This window comes from Hermetia illucens, chromosome 6 (genome assembly GCF_905115235.1).
Source record: "Hermetia illucens chromosome 6, iHerIll2.2.curated.20191125, whole genome shotgun sequence".
In the NCBI taxonomy this organism is placed as follows: domain Eukaryota; kingdom Metazoa; phylum Arthropoda; class Insecta; order Diptera; family Stratiomyidae; genus Hermetia; species Hermetia illucens.
Window position 1 is genome coordinate 6,845,389 of NC_051854.1, and position 19,699 is coordinate 6,865,087.

The window sequence follows — 19,699 nt, forward strand, 5'->3', positions numbered from 1 at the left end:
ACCCTTGCAAATAGTAATTTGAAGTAATTTATAGCCTTTCTTCCAGCTGAATCAGGAGTCTTTTCATACAGAAAAATTATCTTTATTTGAAAAATGCAATCACACAGAGCGTGTAGAGTAGTACAATGTGAAAATTAGCCTTGCTTCACTTCATTTCAATGAGTCCATGCATTTTTCGTAATTTTAGCCCCAAAAACCTGAGATTCATGTTGCAATGGCTCTCAAATTGCATTTGTGCCAGCTGAGATATGAAAAAACTCTTGGACACGTCTGGAATGACTTTCGCCATATCGTCGAACCGACTGCATATGGCAGAAAGTTTCTGCTTTAGTGTGTCCAGAATTTCAACTACAGGTGCTTCAGTGGGGATGGTATAGTTCCGGTAAACCCTCTGCACTTTATTCTTCACTCGTCTGCTGGCATTGCCAGAGCTGAGAATCAGCCTAGCAATGTCCTGCCTTAGTGAGTCCCGTCGACGTTCCAGACGAATTTTCCATGGTGGATCTCTTCGGTCATTCAACCCAATAACATGAAAGCGAATTTTCTGACCGTGCAATCTGCACCACAATACACAAGTGATTGTAGTTGCAGCAGCGACATATCAGCACACAGACGAGATGCAATCTCATCATTGATTTGATAGATTTGATAGAATTCTCGGAGTTGCCGGAGATGCATAGATCCTGGGAATACCTGGTCTATGCAAGGATCTATTTCCGGGAATTCTGTACACGCTCTTTCGAATCCGTCCCGAACCTCAGCTGGACGGTGGAGAAGAGTGTGAGTACTGAAACTGTTGCCTGCAGTGCGGTCCATCGTCCATATATGCTGCCAACCAAGGTCGATTTCCGCGAGGCAGTATCTAATCTATAGCGCACCACAGCATCGGGACCAAGAATTGGTTGATCATCGCCAAATATTTCGGGCCGTCCAGGACATTAATTTTTGGCCCATACAGTACGTAGTATGGCAGAAGTGCAGTTCAAGTCTTCCCATAGTAAGGCAAACTCTTCGACTTCAAATGGCACCAAAAAACAGCGTACCAGCCGTATTCCAATGGGATAGAGAGATGGCATAAGATGCTGAAATTCGCTATAATAACACAAGACGACCCTTCATGGTCACAAGTTCTGTCACTCTTTCTTCCCGGAAGAAAGTGCAGCTAGAGAGGATGGCGCACAACGCGTTTGAGTTGTGGCAGGAGAGCTGCGGGAACCAAGGGTCTTTTTTCTCGCTGAAACCCCTTTGGTTGGAAGAGCTGTGGCGGACCGAACAATTTGCATGACGCTGCACTGGAAAGGATCAGTCGGTCATGATTCCAAAGGCAGTCAATAATGGTCGTTGTTTTTTTCACCAGATTCCGAAACTTCCGCACTCAAATCGATTATATCCTCAAGAAATGATTTCACTTACGCGATTATCAAGCATTACGAAGGCCAACGAATCGTGGAAGAAAGCTGAAAACATGTTTCACAAAGTGGCTCATGTAACTATGCGGTTAATCAGCCGAGACACTTAGCTTTGAAATAACCATGCTCAAATGAAGGTCCGTGAAAAGAAACGATTCTACTACAAGTTTCTCGTCGATAAAACACTAACCAATTAGCACATTTACAAGAATATTAACTGGAAGCTTTTCTTACCGAGCAACGAGCCGCGATAGATGGCGCGAATACTTCGAGTAGATTTCAAAGGAAGAATTTCTTCATTTTTCACTTCCACAAGCCCTGCCGACATTTAGAGCAATTTCAGTAGGCGTATGCTCTAAGGTTTCTTTACGCGATCAAACACGAGCCTGCACGGAGGCTCATCTGAAGTGGTTTCGGTCACGAAACCTTACCAAGGATATATTAGTACCATGGACCCGGGATAGCCCTCTGAGTTTACATGTTTTAGGAGAATTCCTGGTTTATGTTGGGGTTGTGGTTACGTACAAGCGGACCAGAGACCTTCGGGCCTCAAACGTGGTGTTACGTTTCAATACGGGTGCCATAGTTCAATAAAGATTTACGTAGGTTTTGCACCCACCAGTATGAGTGCTGAACCAGGTTTTTAAAGCATTCTCGACAACCGTATTCGACATCGACATCATTCAAATAACCGTGAATCAAACCGGGTTTATCAAGAACTGCGGAACTACCGACGCAATATCCGCCGCGCGGTTACTCATGGAGAAAAACCGTGACAAGTATCGCAGTCTTTACATTGTATTTCTCAAAATAAAAAAAAGTGTTGTATCACGACCCGAAAATTAAAGTTAGAAGTGTAGCGGGTGTATCAAAGCAGTTTCGTGTTTCTAGCGGTGTTCATAGAGGAACCGTCCTATCAACGCTTCTCTTTGTTCTGGTTATGGACACTGTCAAACAGTACATCCAACGTCCAGCGTTTTTCTAGCGTGTCATAGCAAAGTTGATATCGAGCAACTTATTCAAAAATAGAATGCTCGCCTCATGCGATCTCAGATTGAATTTGAATAAAACAGAATTGTTGACGATCGAGCCCCATGATCGCCTCACGCATCAGCGTCACTTGGATGAAGTGGCCGAAATGGCGTTCTTTGTCACTGACATATCAATAAACGTCTCAAATCCAAAATTGACCATAGTGTTATTCGCGCTGTCGCCCTCTATGCTAATGGGAACGACTAGCGGTGTAGCACGCCATGATTACATTCGCGATCAATATGGGGTTGCACCGACCCCACGACGAAATTGTGAAAGGGGTGTCTCCGACGGTGCGAACATGCAATTCACGCTGATGAGAACCCACTTGCCAAGATTAGTCTAAATATCAAAGTCGATAGGAAATTACCAAAAGACCGGTCGAAACAACGAGCTTTGATACGCTGTATAGTGATTTGAGAGCCTCGCGGCTCTATCCGGGTCAGGCATATGAAGAAGTAAAATGGCGCAATCGATCAAGACAAACCAAGCCCATTTCTGAACGGGACAAAGGCAAGAAAATGGCGCTTAAGAGACAATGGCAACCATATATTAGTTTCGTGGATGTGGTACTATCATCTTTCACCCATCAAGCGAGATCTATTTCGGAACATATTCACACTAGTGAATGTCAGGTCTGTCTAAGACTGCCGTCTTTAGATACTGGCACACGTTGGAAGAAAGCACAACTCCACGCAAGTTCAATGGAGCATGAAGGGCCGTACGCCTTTTTTTGGAAGCCTCACAGCCAACTCGTGCCCTTGACATAGAATAAGCTTTCAAATTTTTGTAGTACTTGGATTGCCTGCCTATGGAACAATTAGAAATATCAGTTTATCCTGTAATTGGAATTTTTGCTGATGTTGACCAAATTGGTTCTTTAGACCCCAATTAAGCTTCTGCTTCCAATCCCACTCGATCGTTTAGACAGAAGCCGCCCCTTATAATTATTTTATTAAATTCAAATGTCCAATAAAACGTGCAGTAATTCATATCATAACCTTACCATACAAAGGAGCCGCAATGCTACCGTTTCTGGAAAAGACAACTCGATTCCTTACGACTTTTTCTATCGAACTGTGTTAGCCTCGATGCTTTGATGATAAATGCCACTTAAGGGTAAACTTTGATCCTGAACTCTGATCTGAGCGAACGAAAATTGTGATTGTCACGAAGGTTATGCTTTCGTACTTTTAGTGCGTAGAGAGAATTGAAACCGTTTGTGCTCATCAAAATCAGAGGCTTAGGAAGAACGCAAGCTGAATTTTAAGTGTCTCCCTCATATTTTCCGAGAAATTTAAAAAGAATGAGAATTCATGGAGGTTATGGAGGGAAAATGCCACGAGATTCCGTAGTTTTTTTTTCAGATAAAGCGACCTTAGTTATGGCTAGGCTATCAAGGGAGAGACAAATTCAAAATCTAGAAAGAACATGGAAGGGTGGCCTTGGAATTAGGAGCCTTGCCAAACTAGAAAAGGAATGCCAGCCGGCGCATGGGAATCACTTGGGAAGATTCCCTGAAGGATTTAGGTCATTTGAGTGCTTACCATATTTAGGGTCGGGGATGCGATTGCAAGTAGATTCACTAAATCCTTGAGTTATAAGAATGGTGGTAGCACTTCGAAATTCAATCGTTGGGAATAGATTTCTGCAGCGATGTCCGCTTCATAAAGTTCTCGGTTCAGTTCAGAAGGGAGGAATGTTAATTAGCGTCATTGTTAACCTGCGTAGTTTTTTGTTTGTGATTCCTGCAATGAACGTAGCATCAATTATCTAACGAACAACAAATCCTCTTCCATAGTTCCCTCCGTAAGGCCTATCTTTTTTTTTGTATTGATAATCTGGCGGACAAGAAAGACCCTTTATCTCTTCAAATCTCCTCCCTAATCCTGCGAAAGTAATTTGGTCTAAGGAATGAACAGTGCTTCCTTATCCTTAAGGGAAGGGAAGTTGAGTGATTCCACCTGGGTTGGAAGTTTGTTTGGAGACCCAAAATAAGAAGGAAGAGGCGCGGATTTTCTCTCTACGACAGTAAAAGCGATGCAAGTCAGCAGTCTAAGCTATGGCCACGTCTCCCCGCACTGGCCTTTGATATTAATTAAGCGAAAACACACAAAGCGCAACAACCAAAAAATCTATTTCTCTCCACATCCCCACAAGACACGTATTCTTTTCTGTGTCACATTTTAGTTTCATCCGCTGCCGCAAATGATATAGGTTGGACTGGAAGTCAAGTCAATGACAAGAAATCAACCAGTCCAAGCCATTCGTTGCCGCGGTTCTTGTTATTGACGAAATTTGTACATTTCTCGAAGTGAACTGAGATGTTTTCAACTTACCTTCAAGACCTACAGATTTTTGTGCTTCAGAGCTGATTTCTTGAAAAATCGTTGCTTGTCTTGCTCTCGATTCTGCATCCTCAATTCGAACGTGTTCCAAAACTCCTTAAAGAGCCATCACTCAGCAAGTTTATAAGTTCAAAGCTTCCTACGTAATTGCGGGGCCCCCGCCTCGTTCAACTTTGCGGCATTTCCGACTCAAATACAATCCAAGAAATAAATTTTGCATCCCTAGATCAAAAATTTTGCATGATCAGCGAAAAGCGCGAGTTTTAGATCTAAAACAATTTGGAACGGGTTAGTAACTATCCTATCTGCAGCGCGCAAAACATACAAATTCTTATCTAAAAGTCATTTATTAAATATCCACAATAACGAACACTTGATACATATTCTTGTCAGGTTCCTGCACGACTTGCATTGCTGAGTATGTTATCGCTTTCACCTCCGTGCCTTGAGGATGAACGCCGATTTCGAAGGGCTCCCCATAGCACAGGCACTCGATTTCGAAGGTTTCTAGATCAAATTTTGTGATCTCCAGCTTTTTACAAATCAGAAATGGTTCCGCCGAGAACAGGAACAACAATTCGTCGAGGAAATGGAAGAGCAGACCTTCCACGTCCTCTGCCTTGGCCTCGATTTGATAGCACTGTCGCGGCGTAACGTACTCCAGCTCGGTCATGTAGCCGAACATCGCCATGCCGCATTGTTCGAAGGCTTCCTTCAAGCTAGTGCCCCATGCGTGCAGCCTAGAAAGCAAAAAAGACCAGGTTAGAACCGAATCAGGCGACCTGGATCAAAGGACATGAGCTACTCATGTCAATCACATGAACTTACTGCACATCAGCTGTGTGGTCCAAATCTGAAGGAGAAAATACAAAAATCATTAACAATCCAAGCTTTTCTTGTTGGCTAACCTTAAATTCAAGCGTACTCACATTCATATTTCTTCTCGGGGTATGTTAACTTCTCTGGCTCGAAAGGGACCTCCATGCCTGATTGGAGTAAACAAAACTGCTCGACTATGCCAAATCGCTTCGTTGATGATTGTCTGATTGACTCCGTGATGAATTTCACCACGACGGATTACTCATCAACAACACTTAGTTTCGGGAAAGCCGCGGCTATCAGCATTACGAAAAAATGTATTGCGCTTTGTTGACATCGGTGACGTTCCAAATGATGGAAATCATATGAGAGAATTGTCAAATTCCACTGAATGCCAAAGCATATGATGATCAGGTGTTCATTTTGGACTAGATCAGGAAGTGAAATTCAGTCCATTTCTGGTATTCATAAGGGAATTTTCAGAGGGATTATTTTTAACGGTCGAAAAAACCGTCCCGGAAGTGAGATTTGCAAAACAATTTTTGCGTTTAATGATGTCTTTTTTAACTGGTTTGGTTTGTTTTGAAAGCTCTTCACACACAAAATATTATATAATAGTAACGAACGAAAGCTTAAGAATGTCCAATCGTGGAACAGTGTAAGAATGACTCGAACGTGCATGAGGAGCCAAATTTGAAAACATGGAGACCCGATCGAAGCAGGGAAATCCATAAGGCGTTATAACCTCAAACTTATTCTCCTTCCCGCCCTACATTGGCATCGCGTAGTCGGGATATATGGAGATGTCTTTTTTTCGATGTTGTGATGTGTTCGAGTTAATAAAATGTAGAGTGTGATGTGCCCATAAATTGAAGGTAAGCTTTAACAATTCATAGTTACTTTAATCAGGAAAGGAAAACACATTTTAAATCACTCAAACTCACGACATAAATATTACCAAAGCGCAAATGATCGAATCCGGTAATGACTCAATTCAATGGGGGGTGCATGACCATTTCTAAGCAATACTTTATCACAACTTTCTAATGATCATCATTCACCGCGACAGTTTGGTTTCGTTGAAAGGTAAAGATACATCTCTTCCCAGCTTTATGAGTATTCCTGAGAAGAAGGGAAAGAAATGGAAATGCTAAAGATATTCTGTAGAAAAAATTGGCTTCACCCCGCGAAACAACTTAAAGATATTCGATTGAAAGCGAATTTGCTCGCGGGAAGAGGCGAATAGCCGTTTCTTGGATGAACTACTTCAGGACGTGCATGGAAGTAGTGGATTGCCTTTTTGGCCAACAATTAAGAAACAAACACTTTATTCAAAGTGTTTGTTTAGCTCTAACTTATATAAAAAACAGGAAATATCAAATTTGCTTCTTGGGGCCCGTTGGATGCACTCCTTCCGTGATCCAGATGATCCTTTGTACACTTTTTGTGGCTCCCTTTCTTTGAAGTTACTCTTCTTTTTTGTGTTGTTTGCTAGGTAACACATGCAACCCTGCTGCACAGTCAGTTCACCTCCTGCCTGAATCAGGGCATTTCGTTCTTCCCTTCAGGATTTCCCTTTTGCCACTCACGATATTCTTTCTTCAACGATCTTTGCTTTATATTTTTTTTTGTTATACTTTTTTAAAAGATCAGATTTTTGTCTGCTACTTGTATGTAGTCTAGTCTAAAACTGAAAGACAAGGGGTAGCTTCCTTCAAACTACAATTTTAGGTCCAAGGTTGTCGCAAGAGCTCAAGATTTTCCAGTTGAATGTTATGGGCTTCTTCGACTATGTGCGCTGCCACTGATGATCATATGGATGACTTTTGTTTCTGAACACTACTTACCGCTTCCTTGATCCTTGTGTTCATTAAATCTAGTCGTTATCAGGCGCTTAGACTCTCCTATGTATATTTTATTACAGTCGCTGCAAGGTTTTCGGTAGATTCCGCTTTTTTCCTCCGCTGCCAAAGGACGCTTGAATCTTCCCAGTAAATTCCGCAAGGTGGACGATCGATTCGAACCTACGACTTCCAGTTGAAATTTTTTTTATCCAATTCCTGATGTTGTTAAATAGATAGGAATACGGGATACTAATCAGTCTCGTGGCTGCCTTCTTATGCTGTGAGAATAGCCTTGTATAGGCATGCCTTTTGTGTTGCTTGATTTTCCTCTTCTCCGCTTCTCCATAGTCTGAGGATTAGGAGGATTATACCCATTCTTAATACGGTGTCAATAATATGCTGTCGTTCCTTATTGAAGCCGTATTCCGAAAGCGGGTATGTGATCAGTCGGCGAATCATGTATTTTTTTTGGAAAATAGTATGGTGTGAGGTAGCTGGTATCGTTTTCTGCGTTGCTACAGGCTTACGTTATATCTCGAAATTAAGCTTCCCGCTAGAGTTGACGATATTCAGATTTAGGAAGGGTAGAGCCCTATCCTTTTCTACCTTTAGTGTGAACTCGATTTTATGGTGAGTTTTGTTTATAGAAGAGATGACCATGTCGATGTCGCCTTTCGAACAATCGCAAATATGTCGTCTACATACCTAAACCGTACTTTATGCATTATTCCCCTCGAATCAATTTCTTCTTCGATCGATGACATGAACCTTTCAGTGAGTAACGGCGAGAGGAGGTTCCCCATCGCTACTCCCGAAGTAATTTTATAGAATCTATCCCGAAAAGTAAAATAGTTTTCGTTCATGCAGAGCCTGGCAAGGTTTGCATAGATTTGAACATTTCTTCTCCATTCCGGGCCAGATCCAAACTAAGTCAGCCATCTATCGAGTCCGAAAATTGACTCTTTCACTGGCGTGTTGGGAAGAGACCGAAAATAAAATGAGAAGATTGGCTACAACCTAAATTCGAATCTTCATTTCGAAATCCTGTGGTACATCTGTCCATCAACCCGCTTTTCTTTTACCTACTTTGTGATTTCCCCTGAAGCATGCTTTTAATGATATAAGGACGCTGCTGTACCACTCTTTCATTCACATCGCTGCATTACTCCGCTGCTTTCCGGACTCGTTTCAGCTCATAGAATTTTTTTTGTATCATGACCCCTTCAAGAACCGTCTCGCAGCTGATGGTATTTTCTGTAGAGCTTCTTCCTTGAGGCTTTATGAAAGCCCGCACTCACTTCGAACGGATTCCTTCCTTCTCTGATGGAGATTATGCTCCTTATTCGTTAAAAGATCTCCTTTTTTCCGGAGGCGGAAATCTTATAAAGCCACTGGTACACTCGCGGAGTGGACATGGCTCTAGTCTTTCCCTTCGCCCATTGATTGCATTCGCAACCGCGTCTTTCTCGCCTCCTCTGTCTCTCTCAACCTGCACTGAATCCGTCCTACCATGCCGTTCAATTATATTTTTCGGTGCTACTGTTCCCCTCTGACTTTCCTCTGCGAATCTAGGGAAATAGAAGAAAACATGCTCTGGGTCCTCCGGAATACCATCGCAGACAGTCATAGAGCTATTATTATTCTGTTAAGGGGTCGCACCGCGTCCTTAAAGAAGTATTGTGCCGCCTGTTACTGGTTGTAGTGTACCTAATAATCATAGTATCTTAAACAAGTCTATAACTGTTAGGACTTTTAGTATATTCCCTACTTCGAGATCTTTCAACTTTACATCTGGTATTAAGTGTTCTCCCAGATGCCTCGACCTACTTTGGACAAGTGCTGGATACTGCCAGAACGTGTATAAAGGTATCATCACGCTCCGCACAGAACCTGCAGGCAACGTCCGTCGATATCCATAGCTTCCCTAGGTGATAGTTTAGCCGGGAGTGACCAGTGAGAATTCCCACTATGATTCGAAGGTTCTTCTTGGTGAGGTTTAAGCAATCCTTTGGGCCCTTGGGTCCGTATCTCTCAACAAGCACCCTGGATTACTCCATTCCTGGTAGACCCACACAGTATATTTCTCTCAACCGTTCCTCTTCATTTTTTAATGTCAAAGCCATTTCCGATTCAACAAAAGGGAAGGGGAGGCCCATGTAAAGACGCCCCCGTTAGTTCTTGTTGGATTTAAGTGCCTTGATCGCTGCTTGGCTGTCAGTCAAAATGGCAATGTTCTGCCTCCTGTAGTTCCTTTGGAGATTAAAGCAGGCACATCTGTCTATGGCGTATATTTCTCGTTACCGAATACTACACTATCTGGACGCTCTGTTTTGATTCGTTAAGTAATCTGAAAAAGCTTCGCTGCTTCCTCGCGTACATTGCATTCTAAACACGTCTGGTGTGACGTTCGCCATACCGTCACAAATTACTGCATATAATAGAAAGTCTCTGTTTTAGTATGTCCAGAATTTCAACCATGGAAGTTTCACTGGGGATGTCCTAGTTTCGGTATACACTCTCCACTTTGTTCTTCATCCATCTATTGGCGTTGACTGTGCATTCCGCCGACGTTAAAGAGAATTCGGTAACTCAAACCAATAACGCGAAAGCGTTTCTTCTAACCGTGCAATTTGATAGGTGCAACTGCACCACAATACACAAGTAATAGAAGTTGTAGTAGCGACGTATCAGCACAAAGTCAAGATGCAATCTCATAATTGGTTTGAGAAAGAATTCTCTGAGTTGCTGGTGACGTATAGGCCTGGCAATACCTGGTCTATGTAAAGGATCCATTTCCTAAAATTCTACACACGCTTTTTGGAGTTCATCTCGAAGCTCAGTGAAGTCTTCGTCCGGACGTTGGAGAAGACTGGTTCCGCGGATACTGAAAATGTTGTCCGCAGTGCGGCGTGGTGTTATAGATGCCGCCAACTCTGTTCCTATCGACTCTTGGTCACAGTCTCTGCGATGACCTCTAGCCGAACACGCTCCCTGAAGATGGCCGGGATTCTGTCGCTGCTAGTAATAAAGCGGTACTGATCTGCGATCCGCTGCACAGTCAGTTGGTGCAACAAGGGGCAGTAAGATGTTGCACCTGCCTCTGCCGTCGTTATCTCATAGTAGGAGCGGATGCTAAAGAGCTTCATATCCTCAGTCTACATCATCTGGTGGCTACGCAAACCTGCTGAAATGGTCGCCGCAGATTGTGAGCCATTATTCTAGTCATCCTGATGCCTGGATGTCGGGCCGCCATACGATTAGCGGTTTCGACGCCTTGCTGTCTATGACAAGACTCAGTCACCAAGTCAGAGGACTCCCGCCGGTTAACCGTACCGGACCTCAAATTTCTCCTTTTTCTCATTTGATGGATTTGCATTTTATACCCAACTGCCAGATGTGATGACAGCCTCTTACTGTTTCCTCCCAGAGCTGTCAAAGCTAACATCTTATAGGTGACCGATTCGATGTTAACTTTGCCAACTTCCAGCAACTTGTTTGCAAACACCTGATGATTGATCCATATTTTGCACCAACGATAGATCCCAACGATGAATACGGGGTAGCGAAAAGGATACTTCGCAAGGAATCTCGAGAAGGACCCTGAATGTATATCGCCGATGTCCCTGATCATTTTGCTTAAAGGGAGTACCTATACCTTCCTTAAATCGAAGATAGACGGTGCGCTGATGAAGGAAGTGACCTAACAAGTCAGTGAGCTCTTCATAGTGACCATCAAATTATCCTATTTAACGAGATGAAACTGGGAACTAGTGAAGTTCGAAGATGTTTGTTGTAGGAATATTCCGTGCATTCTTCGAAGAAGGTGTTACTCCAATGAGTATGGTGGCTCTGCTCAAATGACAATACCTGGAAACTGGGTCTGAATATCTACAGGTTTTAAATAGTTAATAAGCACGCAAGATATGAACAGGTTGCTGTACTTAGGAAGAGCATGAATAAAGCCTGCCAGATGAAGTTCCGAAAAACAATCCAGGAGAGGGCGTTGGGAGAGGTCTAGAGAACGATGCTGGTTACGATAAAGGAGGTAAGGCCTCCAGAGAAAGTGTCCTGATTAAAAGGGATAGAAACTCATGAACTAGTAACCTACAAAATTTCGGAGTTTTATTTCTACCTCACGGCTAGGACTTTTGGCTATCAAAGAAGATTGATTCTTCAGCCTTTGTCCCGTTTACAAGCGAGGAAGGCTCGTCGTGATCGGTTTCGCCATTTGGTTCTATCAAATGCCTGATCTGGATGCAATCGCGAAGCTTTTAAATTTCCATCCAGCGTATCAAGCCACCGTTTTTTTTTGGTCGGCCTTTTGGTAGCTTACCATCGACTTCGATGTTCAGACCAATCTTGGCAAGTGAATTCTCATTGGAATGCGACACTTATATCGTGGAAACCCAGAATGCTCGCTTTCACGAACTTGAGGGAAAATTCTGGCAATACCGGATCGATTTTCTTGGTATAAACGAAGTTGTTGCTCTGCGGAGTACTCCTCTTCCCCCTACGGCGCTGTGATTCACTGCCACGTTCTGGTTCTGGCTAAAAAGGATTATATTTGTGTAGTGGTATATACCAACGGAGATTTCCCAAATAAGGACGAGGATACATTCTGTATGCGTTGTTCAAGAGAGATTTCTTAAAGTTTCAGGGTTGGAAGTGGCGAATCAGGATTGTTAGTGAAGGATCTTGATAAGTGTAATAAAAAAGTTGAAAGGTTCATAGATTTTTGCAACTTTTGGTTGATTACCAGTAGCATATTGTTCGCCTGACTCGCAACGAACACTTTATCAAATTGATTCCAACAAAACCAGGGCTCTCAGTCTGACTAGTTGTTGAACTTTTCCCATTTACGTTAATGAAGGTAAAAGTGGCAGTGGATTAACCGTACAATAATAAAGGGCGACAATTCCATTTTGGGTTATGGGATGCAATGGAACCGACGATGTGCCTCGCTAAAACAACGTGATGTAGAACATCGGAGGAAAAGTAGAAGTTTCTCGGAAAGCCGTGCCGGGAGCTGGACCACATTGCCCGAATTGGACACCATTGATGCGTAGGTGTGGTTAACGAACTAAGACCCAAATATGAGTCCATGGCAACTATATATCAACGTGACCAAATAGATTTTTGGGGTGTCAACTGTAAGCGACTTTGGCCACCAGATTGGCAGCTACGGTTCGAGGAAGTTGCCGGAGCGGGTAGGATCAATCCTGAAGCTAAAGAAACTACTTTGCGTTAACCAACTTAGAAGAATTTCAGGCATGGATAATTTTTATCATCACCTCTTGCCAAATATAGCATCAATCTTGGCTCCTTTACATCAACCAACTTTTGAACTCCCGAACTCGGTCAAGTGACATAAACCAAGGACGTTCAACGAACTGAACTGAACTTTCTCAGTACGTTCAAAGATGAAGAAAGATATAACCCTGGACGTTTGAATCTTTCTCCAAAAATTTTGAGACCAAATGTACCAAGCTCATTCAACACCTACAGCACATCAGTAAGTTGTCAAGTCTTTATGGACAAAAAGACTTGACAACTTACACGTTTTCGTCAGTACCAATCTAGTCAAGAAGTCATTGGGGACACCGTACAAAGAACCATTTGGAATCGTTACATCCATCTGGGATCGACTTGGATGCTAACAGCAAGGAAACAAATGCGAGTGTGGAACCGTTGAAACCTATACTTTTCGACGCATTACCACATCAGCTGAAGTGTTTCTGGATTTTGGAAAAGGCAAAAACCACCCTAGATAAACCATACTTATATAAGAAAAATGATGGAGTTTATGCTGACAAATAAAGATTGTTCCTTTTCACTGAGATGACAGTAGCAGCAGGGAACTGCCGGGGAATACCCACTTAAGTCTCTGAAAAGCCACTACTTTAAGAAAAGTCGGTGCTACCCCTGGAATTAGATAAGATTAGTAAAGTAAAGCTAGTAAAACCCAAACACCTTTCTCATATATATATATATACAAAACGACTTTATTATAAAATAGACAAAATATCATTGTCCTGTTGTACAGTCTTCCGTTGTTTCGTCACAACCACACATTGACGGATACAAAAAGCACTCTTTACAATAATTTCTCTCCCGCAAATAACAACTAATCAATCGCTTTTCAAAGGTCTGAGGATATATATCTGGTAAAACATAACATCCTTCTTTCATTGCAATACTTTGAAACAATTCAAGAAAGACGTTATCATTTTCGAACAGAATTTCCCTATGAGCGTAAAATTTAACACCACCAACCAAAAATGAAGCATTACCGAACTTGGAACTATGGATTTTATCCCTAATACACTGAATCACTTCTTTTGATTTATCCGATAGTGGATCTTCTGGTTGCTTCCTCTTAGTATCGATGGTGATCTTTATTTCGAAGCGTACTCTTCTACTGTGAATAAAGAATTCTGGCCTGCGTTCGATTTCATTTCTGGATCCAATATTTTTAATCTTGAAAAATATGTCACTGGGAAAAGGATAGTACTCCCCGGAGGACTCCTGGAACCATTTGCTGCCGTCTGAACCAAGAGTGCTTGTTTCAAATTTAGCAAATGTGATCTCGTCAGCTCCAGAGTAAACAGCAATTAGCAGCGATAAACAACCCAAGTACTGAAGAACTGGCCGGAAACCGTGGGGATAAAAGCATAGGACCACTGTGTATTTTTCATTTAATTCGATCTTTTCTTTTAAAGGGACCCCCTTTAGAGGTGCTTTGATTAGCAATACCGTCTCTAACAATCCTTCGTTGACCTTTTGAGATAGCTTTCTTATAGGCAATGAATGGTGTTTAGTAGTTGTCAGGAAAACCATGTCGTCTTTAGAAAACACACTCGGAATATGTTGATAATCGCGGTTATTTCCAGCATTCGCTGCTGCCATGCCGTTACCACGTTTTCGACTGACACCAAAAACTATTTTAAACACTGCAGCAGGTCCTTCCTTTGAATTAGAGAATAAAATCCACGTGACTAGGTTACAGCGTCCTGCCTTTAACAAGTAAAACTTTCTTGGGACCGAAATGCGGCCATTCTAGCCTAGCCAATAGACCTAGTCAGCCGTTTCCAGATAACTGAAGATGCTTGTAATGTATTCCACAAAAATTCATGTCAACAGGATTCACAATTGACATATACATATGAGGACATGCATACAGTAACTCATCCTGGAACCGGTTTAAGGATATTCATATGGAGATTTTTACCTGAGAGCCCTGCTCTCCGTAAAGAACTTTTAATTACCATTTCTCAGAGGCTAGTTAGCCCTATGTCTACCCAGGCTATCTTGAAGGGATTAAAAACCTTTCGGCCAATCTGTCTTTACCTAAGCCCAGGTTTCTTGTGAATTTTGTTTTCTTTCATTTGAATTTGATCCGGAAGGGGCTAGGAGATTGCAGCCTGTCTCTTAGTGGTAATTTTATGAATCGGGGTTGTTAGTTTCTCGGCTGCATAAGAGGCAGTTTTGATCCTAAATTTTTTTGTTACATGATGAGTGTCGAAGTCCCAGTACATTAGAACACTACTGTGGTGCAGCTGCAGTTCAAGTAGTTAGTCCTGTTTTGAGTTGAGCCTACAGAACATGACATTTCTCCCACTACTAAATAATACTAATGTTGCAAGATTGAGTATATAAAAACGGAAAGGTACCTTGTTCAACTTAAAATGTTTTTTGTTGCATTTCGCTGAGGTGTATTTCGGGAATCAGTTCTCTCTTCATTGGTTCGAATTCTTGTCAAATATGAAAGTGGATTCTTAGCACTCCTATGATTATACTTCGAATCAACGCATACGTGAAGATATACCCCCCATTGAATATTGGTCCATATTTAAGCTTTTATTTTTTTAAATAGGGACTTACATCTCAATTTGGCAGGGCCTAAGAAATATAGCCAAAAGGGATTAATAGATTTTCCAAGTTGAAAAGTAGGCAAATGGGTCTGAAATTGTTTGGTTCGGAGCAGATGGAAAATAGCCAGTTATTAGAGGTAGATGGATAGGTATCAGCGCCTCCTACAAGAAACCAGAGTTGGGCAATCGCAAAGGAAGTGCTAGAGGGTTCTTCCCTTTTCTTTGCAGCATCAGCAATGCGAATTGTAGGGTATGTCGAGTCTCTCAGCTTAGTCGCCTATAAACCAGAGACCTATGCAGGCCAACCGGCTTGGACAAGGTGGCAAACCTTCGCCATCTGAGGTCCACGGCTGTTAAGTAGTTTGAGTAGATTCCACTCTCAAAGATGTCGCCAGTGGGACCAAGAACAGAAATCAGCCCGCTCATCCCCCTCCTTGTTCTTACGACCGGGCACTCAGAGGAGGATGACCTTTAGTGTGCCGGCCAGACTATTCAACGCATTTCTGCACTGCTCTGCCAGCCTGGAGAATGTCGCCGTTGAGTACAAGGCCTTAATGGCCGCTTGACTCTCGTTCGGAATGGCTATGTTACCCCTGGGGCTCAGATCATCGCCACCCCCCTCAATAAGCTTCCAGTATTACCAGTGCTTCCGCTTGGAATACACTAGCGAAGACCGTCTAACTCGGCTACACTGAATGTATCCGAGAAAACTTCTGCGCGACTCCGCAGACGATCTCTGATCCGTCGCTGAAGAATACTGCGCCATAGTATTGCAATACGCTACCGGTCTTTCACTCTGCCCTTGTTGGAAAATCCACAGCGCCGTTTCTCGTGAAGTTCGACTTCCGCGTGGCATATCCTGTGGGGAATGCCTCGAGTTCACTAAGTACTTCGGCTAGGATGTATCTATGGCCATTGGGCTAGTGGCGCGTCAGACCGCTTTCAGTATCCCAAAGAGATGCAACTTCGGTAAATCTCGAAAAGCCACGCCACAACCATTTCCTGCTGCTTCTGTAACATGACAGGCATTATGCCATCTGCACCGGAGATTTATATACGGAAAAGCTGTTTATAGCCTAGCCGATCTTATCCTCCGTAATTACCAATTTGATGGTCTCACGCAACGCAGTTTTCCTCACTGGCGAAGAAGTGCGTCTGAAGCAGCAACTCCAGGGTTTCACGAAAAGATCCCGTCCAGGAACATTCCGAATTTTTAAGAAAAAATGGGCTAAGGAACAGGACAAAGTCTTATTAAGCTTCGCAGATTTACTGGTGCTTTCAATTTTCTGACAATAGTCAAGCCAGGCTCTTGGCAGTCTTGATGACTGACTTGTACTTCTTTAGGCCGTTCTTGCATAGCTGTCAATATTTGTGCATGGAACGGATGCTGAAGAGCTTCTCCAGGCTGGACAGATTTTTATTTCACCACGGTGGCAATGTTTTCTTGCTGTATTTAGTTTGGAACGAGATTTTAAAGGCGGGTTTGAATGCCATTTCCATAGCCCCGGTCCTTTAACTCCAATTCCTCTGTCATGCAAATCTAACCAATTCGCGTCACGGAGAGTTTGTTCTTGACAACTTGACCAAACTTGCTCCAGCCGATCCTCGCCGGGTCTTTGGAAGATTGGAGACCTTTGCAGCAAGATTTAGACTGAACTGTGATCTGAGAAGGATCTCTGATCAGAAACTCCCCAGTTCTCTACTCTAAGCAACCCATTTTCGGTAAGTAGGGTGATATCAAGGACCTCCTTCCAAACGTTATAGTTCTCCTAGCTGGGGAAAATGGAAGGTTGCTGTACTGCCCCCGATAGATTTGTGTTAATAATAAAATCAGAATGACTGACTTTTTTCGTTAATTTCCGAGCTATCCTAAAGCGTATGTCTTGCACTCGCATCGCAGTCTATCAATAGTTGGCATTCTTTGTTGCTGCAGTTCTTCTGGGAGAGCTGATCAGTACTAGGCCATGTAAGCCAAGCAGATATACACGTTTTCCGTTCCTGCAATCTGACCACGATTAGGATAAATTGTAATATCTACTTTGCAACTCTTTCATGGTTCGGCCTCCTCTGCTCCAGGGGTTCTATATTAATATGACGTCCATGTCTTCTAGAAGGAAGACCAGCAGATTAGTTGATACGCACTTCGGGTGCTTCTTATCTGAGAGTGGTAAAGACTTGCTTTTGCAGTTGAGAGGACAAGGAGAGTTGGAGTTCAACTGCAAAATGGTAGGGCATACCTGGTGATGTTTTACAGGATTTCACCTGAAAACTTTGTTTGGTTTCTTCAGACAGTAGGAAGTAGTCAGTGTATCTGGCAAAACCACCTCAATATTGGTAAGCAAAAAAGGGTCGTGGATCCATTTTAGCAAGGTTTTTCCATTATATTGACTGCCTTGTCGCCCCAGGAGGTGTGTCTCGAGTTCGCCCGTCTTTGACTGGAGATTCTTGAACCATTAATATTCCAATGTTATCCTTGGATCACACTATTACAATTGCTGCAGATGCAGCTTTTGCATGGCAGAGGTTTACCAGGGCTATTTTAGTGCTAGCCAGCGGCTCTGTCCGTACTTGGAGTTCTTTTCCAATGTCGGAGTATTCTCCTCCTCCTCCGACTTGAGCCCTAAAAGGTCTAAGTAAAGGCCATCTAACTTTTCCTTCTCTGGGGACAGCAGATTCGCAACCACATGTGCCCCCGGTATATCATCCCCAGCACATGTCGACAGGTCCGTTTCCTTCCATCTTGGCTAATCCGTCGTGTCCTCCGTAGCGCAGTCAACCAGTATAAGACATAATTGAAAGCGTATGCCGGTGAACACGAGCTCCTCATACCATCCCTCACACATCTTCATGACGATGGGGTTCTCAATTATTTCCTGCACTTCACGAGTGAGTATTTGCTTCAGAAATACTTTCGGGAGTATGGCTTTGGGCTGCACTAGCATAGCTAGTCGAAATTTTCCCCTTCTTGAGTTCCGGTTTGGGTTTTTTGCTGCTCCTCGCTTTCTTGGCTCCCGTGTGGAAGGCTTAGGTATGTCCGGAGCCTTCTTAAGAGCTTCTTCTGGTTTCAGGGCTTCCTTCAGATAACGCAGGTACCATTTAGCACTTAGGCCACTGAGGCCTGTCTTCTTCCTGACGTCTGATACACTGATCTCAAACCTGTTTTTGCTTGTCACTGCTTTTTAAGCAGTGGTCTTTGTTGACTGCAGTTCGCGTAGTAGGCCAATGTTGACCTTGGCTTCACTGCTTGACTCCTCAACTTCTCCGTTCTTGGGTGTGATCACCTGGCTCTCAGTGCTCTCTGGCAAGGTCAAACACTGGGCGACTAGGTCAGTCAGTAAGCCTCCATTCGAATACAGTCAGTTACTTCCGATTTCAAATGATGTGTCAGTGAGCCCGTTAGCCTTTAAGTTTTTTCTCACCGACTTTTTTCCTGCATTTGAGATTTTCCTTCTGACTGCTGGTACTCTGAAGCCGGTAACCTCTGATCAGTACCTTGTTATCCGAAGGTCTGGTCTCATCCGAAAGTATACCAATGACTGGCGGATAGCACGTCGATCTTCTGTATCCCAGTGTGGAAACATTGTTTCTTTTGCTCCTATGTTCTCTTCCAAGCACCCGCCAATGAGATGCTCTCTGTTGTCCTTCACATAATCCAAGAAGAGAGTTTTAAATTACGTGAGAAGACCTTACTTTGTTGAAAATGGGGAAGTGTCTAATGTGAGAATAGAATAGAACACCCAAGTTGAGGTTTTTTAATCAATCGCTTAAGGACAGAACTGCAAGCTAAAAGTCCAACAGCAGAAACAAAAGTCAGGCAATGCTGACCTGAAAACTCGGCATTCATTTTGTGACGGACCGCACCAATCAATTGGGAAGCAACTGTCTCCCACTTTTTTGTTCTAAGGACCCATAACTGGGAGTCCGCGACTGGATTAAGTGCATATTGTTCTTCTTCAGTCCGCGCACAAACAGGGCGGACTCGTCTTGATAGGTTGCGCATTTTTACCTTATCTTGATGGGGTCAAAAGGTTCTCAAATTACCATCGAGCATATCAAACCAACCTTGCTTCGGATGGCCTTCTAGTCATTTCTTATCAGCTTCGATGTTCAGACCAATCTTAGCAGGTGAGTTTTCATCAGCACGAATTTTTCTACGTTCGGTGCAGCCCGGTATTACGCCATTAGTGCAGTACAACATTTTCGTCTCTATTATCGCGAGGCGCTCTTCATTCTTTTATAGTCAGCCAACACTTAGAACCATTTTAAAAACAGACAGTATTCGTAAAAGTCAATGGTATTATATCGGCATATACGCTATATCTCGGTTGAACGATGCTGCGCTCCTGAATACCTAGAAGTTCAGTAAGCAGGACTAA

General features: G+C 43.0%; 2 protein-coding genes across 2 annotated transcripts in view; both read right to left on the bottom strand.

Moving 5' to 3' along the window:
• LOC119658789 (transcription factor E2f1) overlaps positions 1 to 4,913 on the bottom strand; it is a 92,752-nt gene extending 87,839 nt beyond the window's left edge. Inside the window, exon 1 of the mRNA XM_038066503.1 lies at positions 4,781 to 4,913. The gene's annotated coding sequence lies outside the window, so the exon portion shown is untranslated. The remainder of the gene's footprint in view (positions 1 to 4,780) is intronic.
• Positions 4,914 to 5,117: 204 nt separating this feature from the next.
• Positions 5,118 to 5,976, bottom strand: LOC119658790 (protein archease-like). Its single transcript, XM_038066504.1, has 3 exons — positions 5,719 to 5,976; positions 5,618 to 5,642; positions 5,118 to 5,529 (listed from the first exon to the last, which is right to left on the bottom strand). Exons 1-3 carry the CDS (start codon positions 5,771 to 5,773, stop codon positions 5,139 to 5,141), a joined length of 471 nt encoding a protein of 156 aa, XP_037922432.1. The 5' UTR covers positions 5,774 to 5,976; the 3' UTR covers positions 5,118 to 5,138.
• Between the last annotated feature and the right edge of the window lie 13,723 nt (positions 5,977 to 19,699).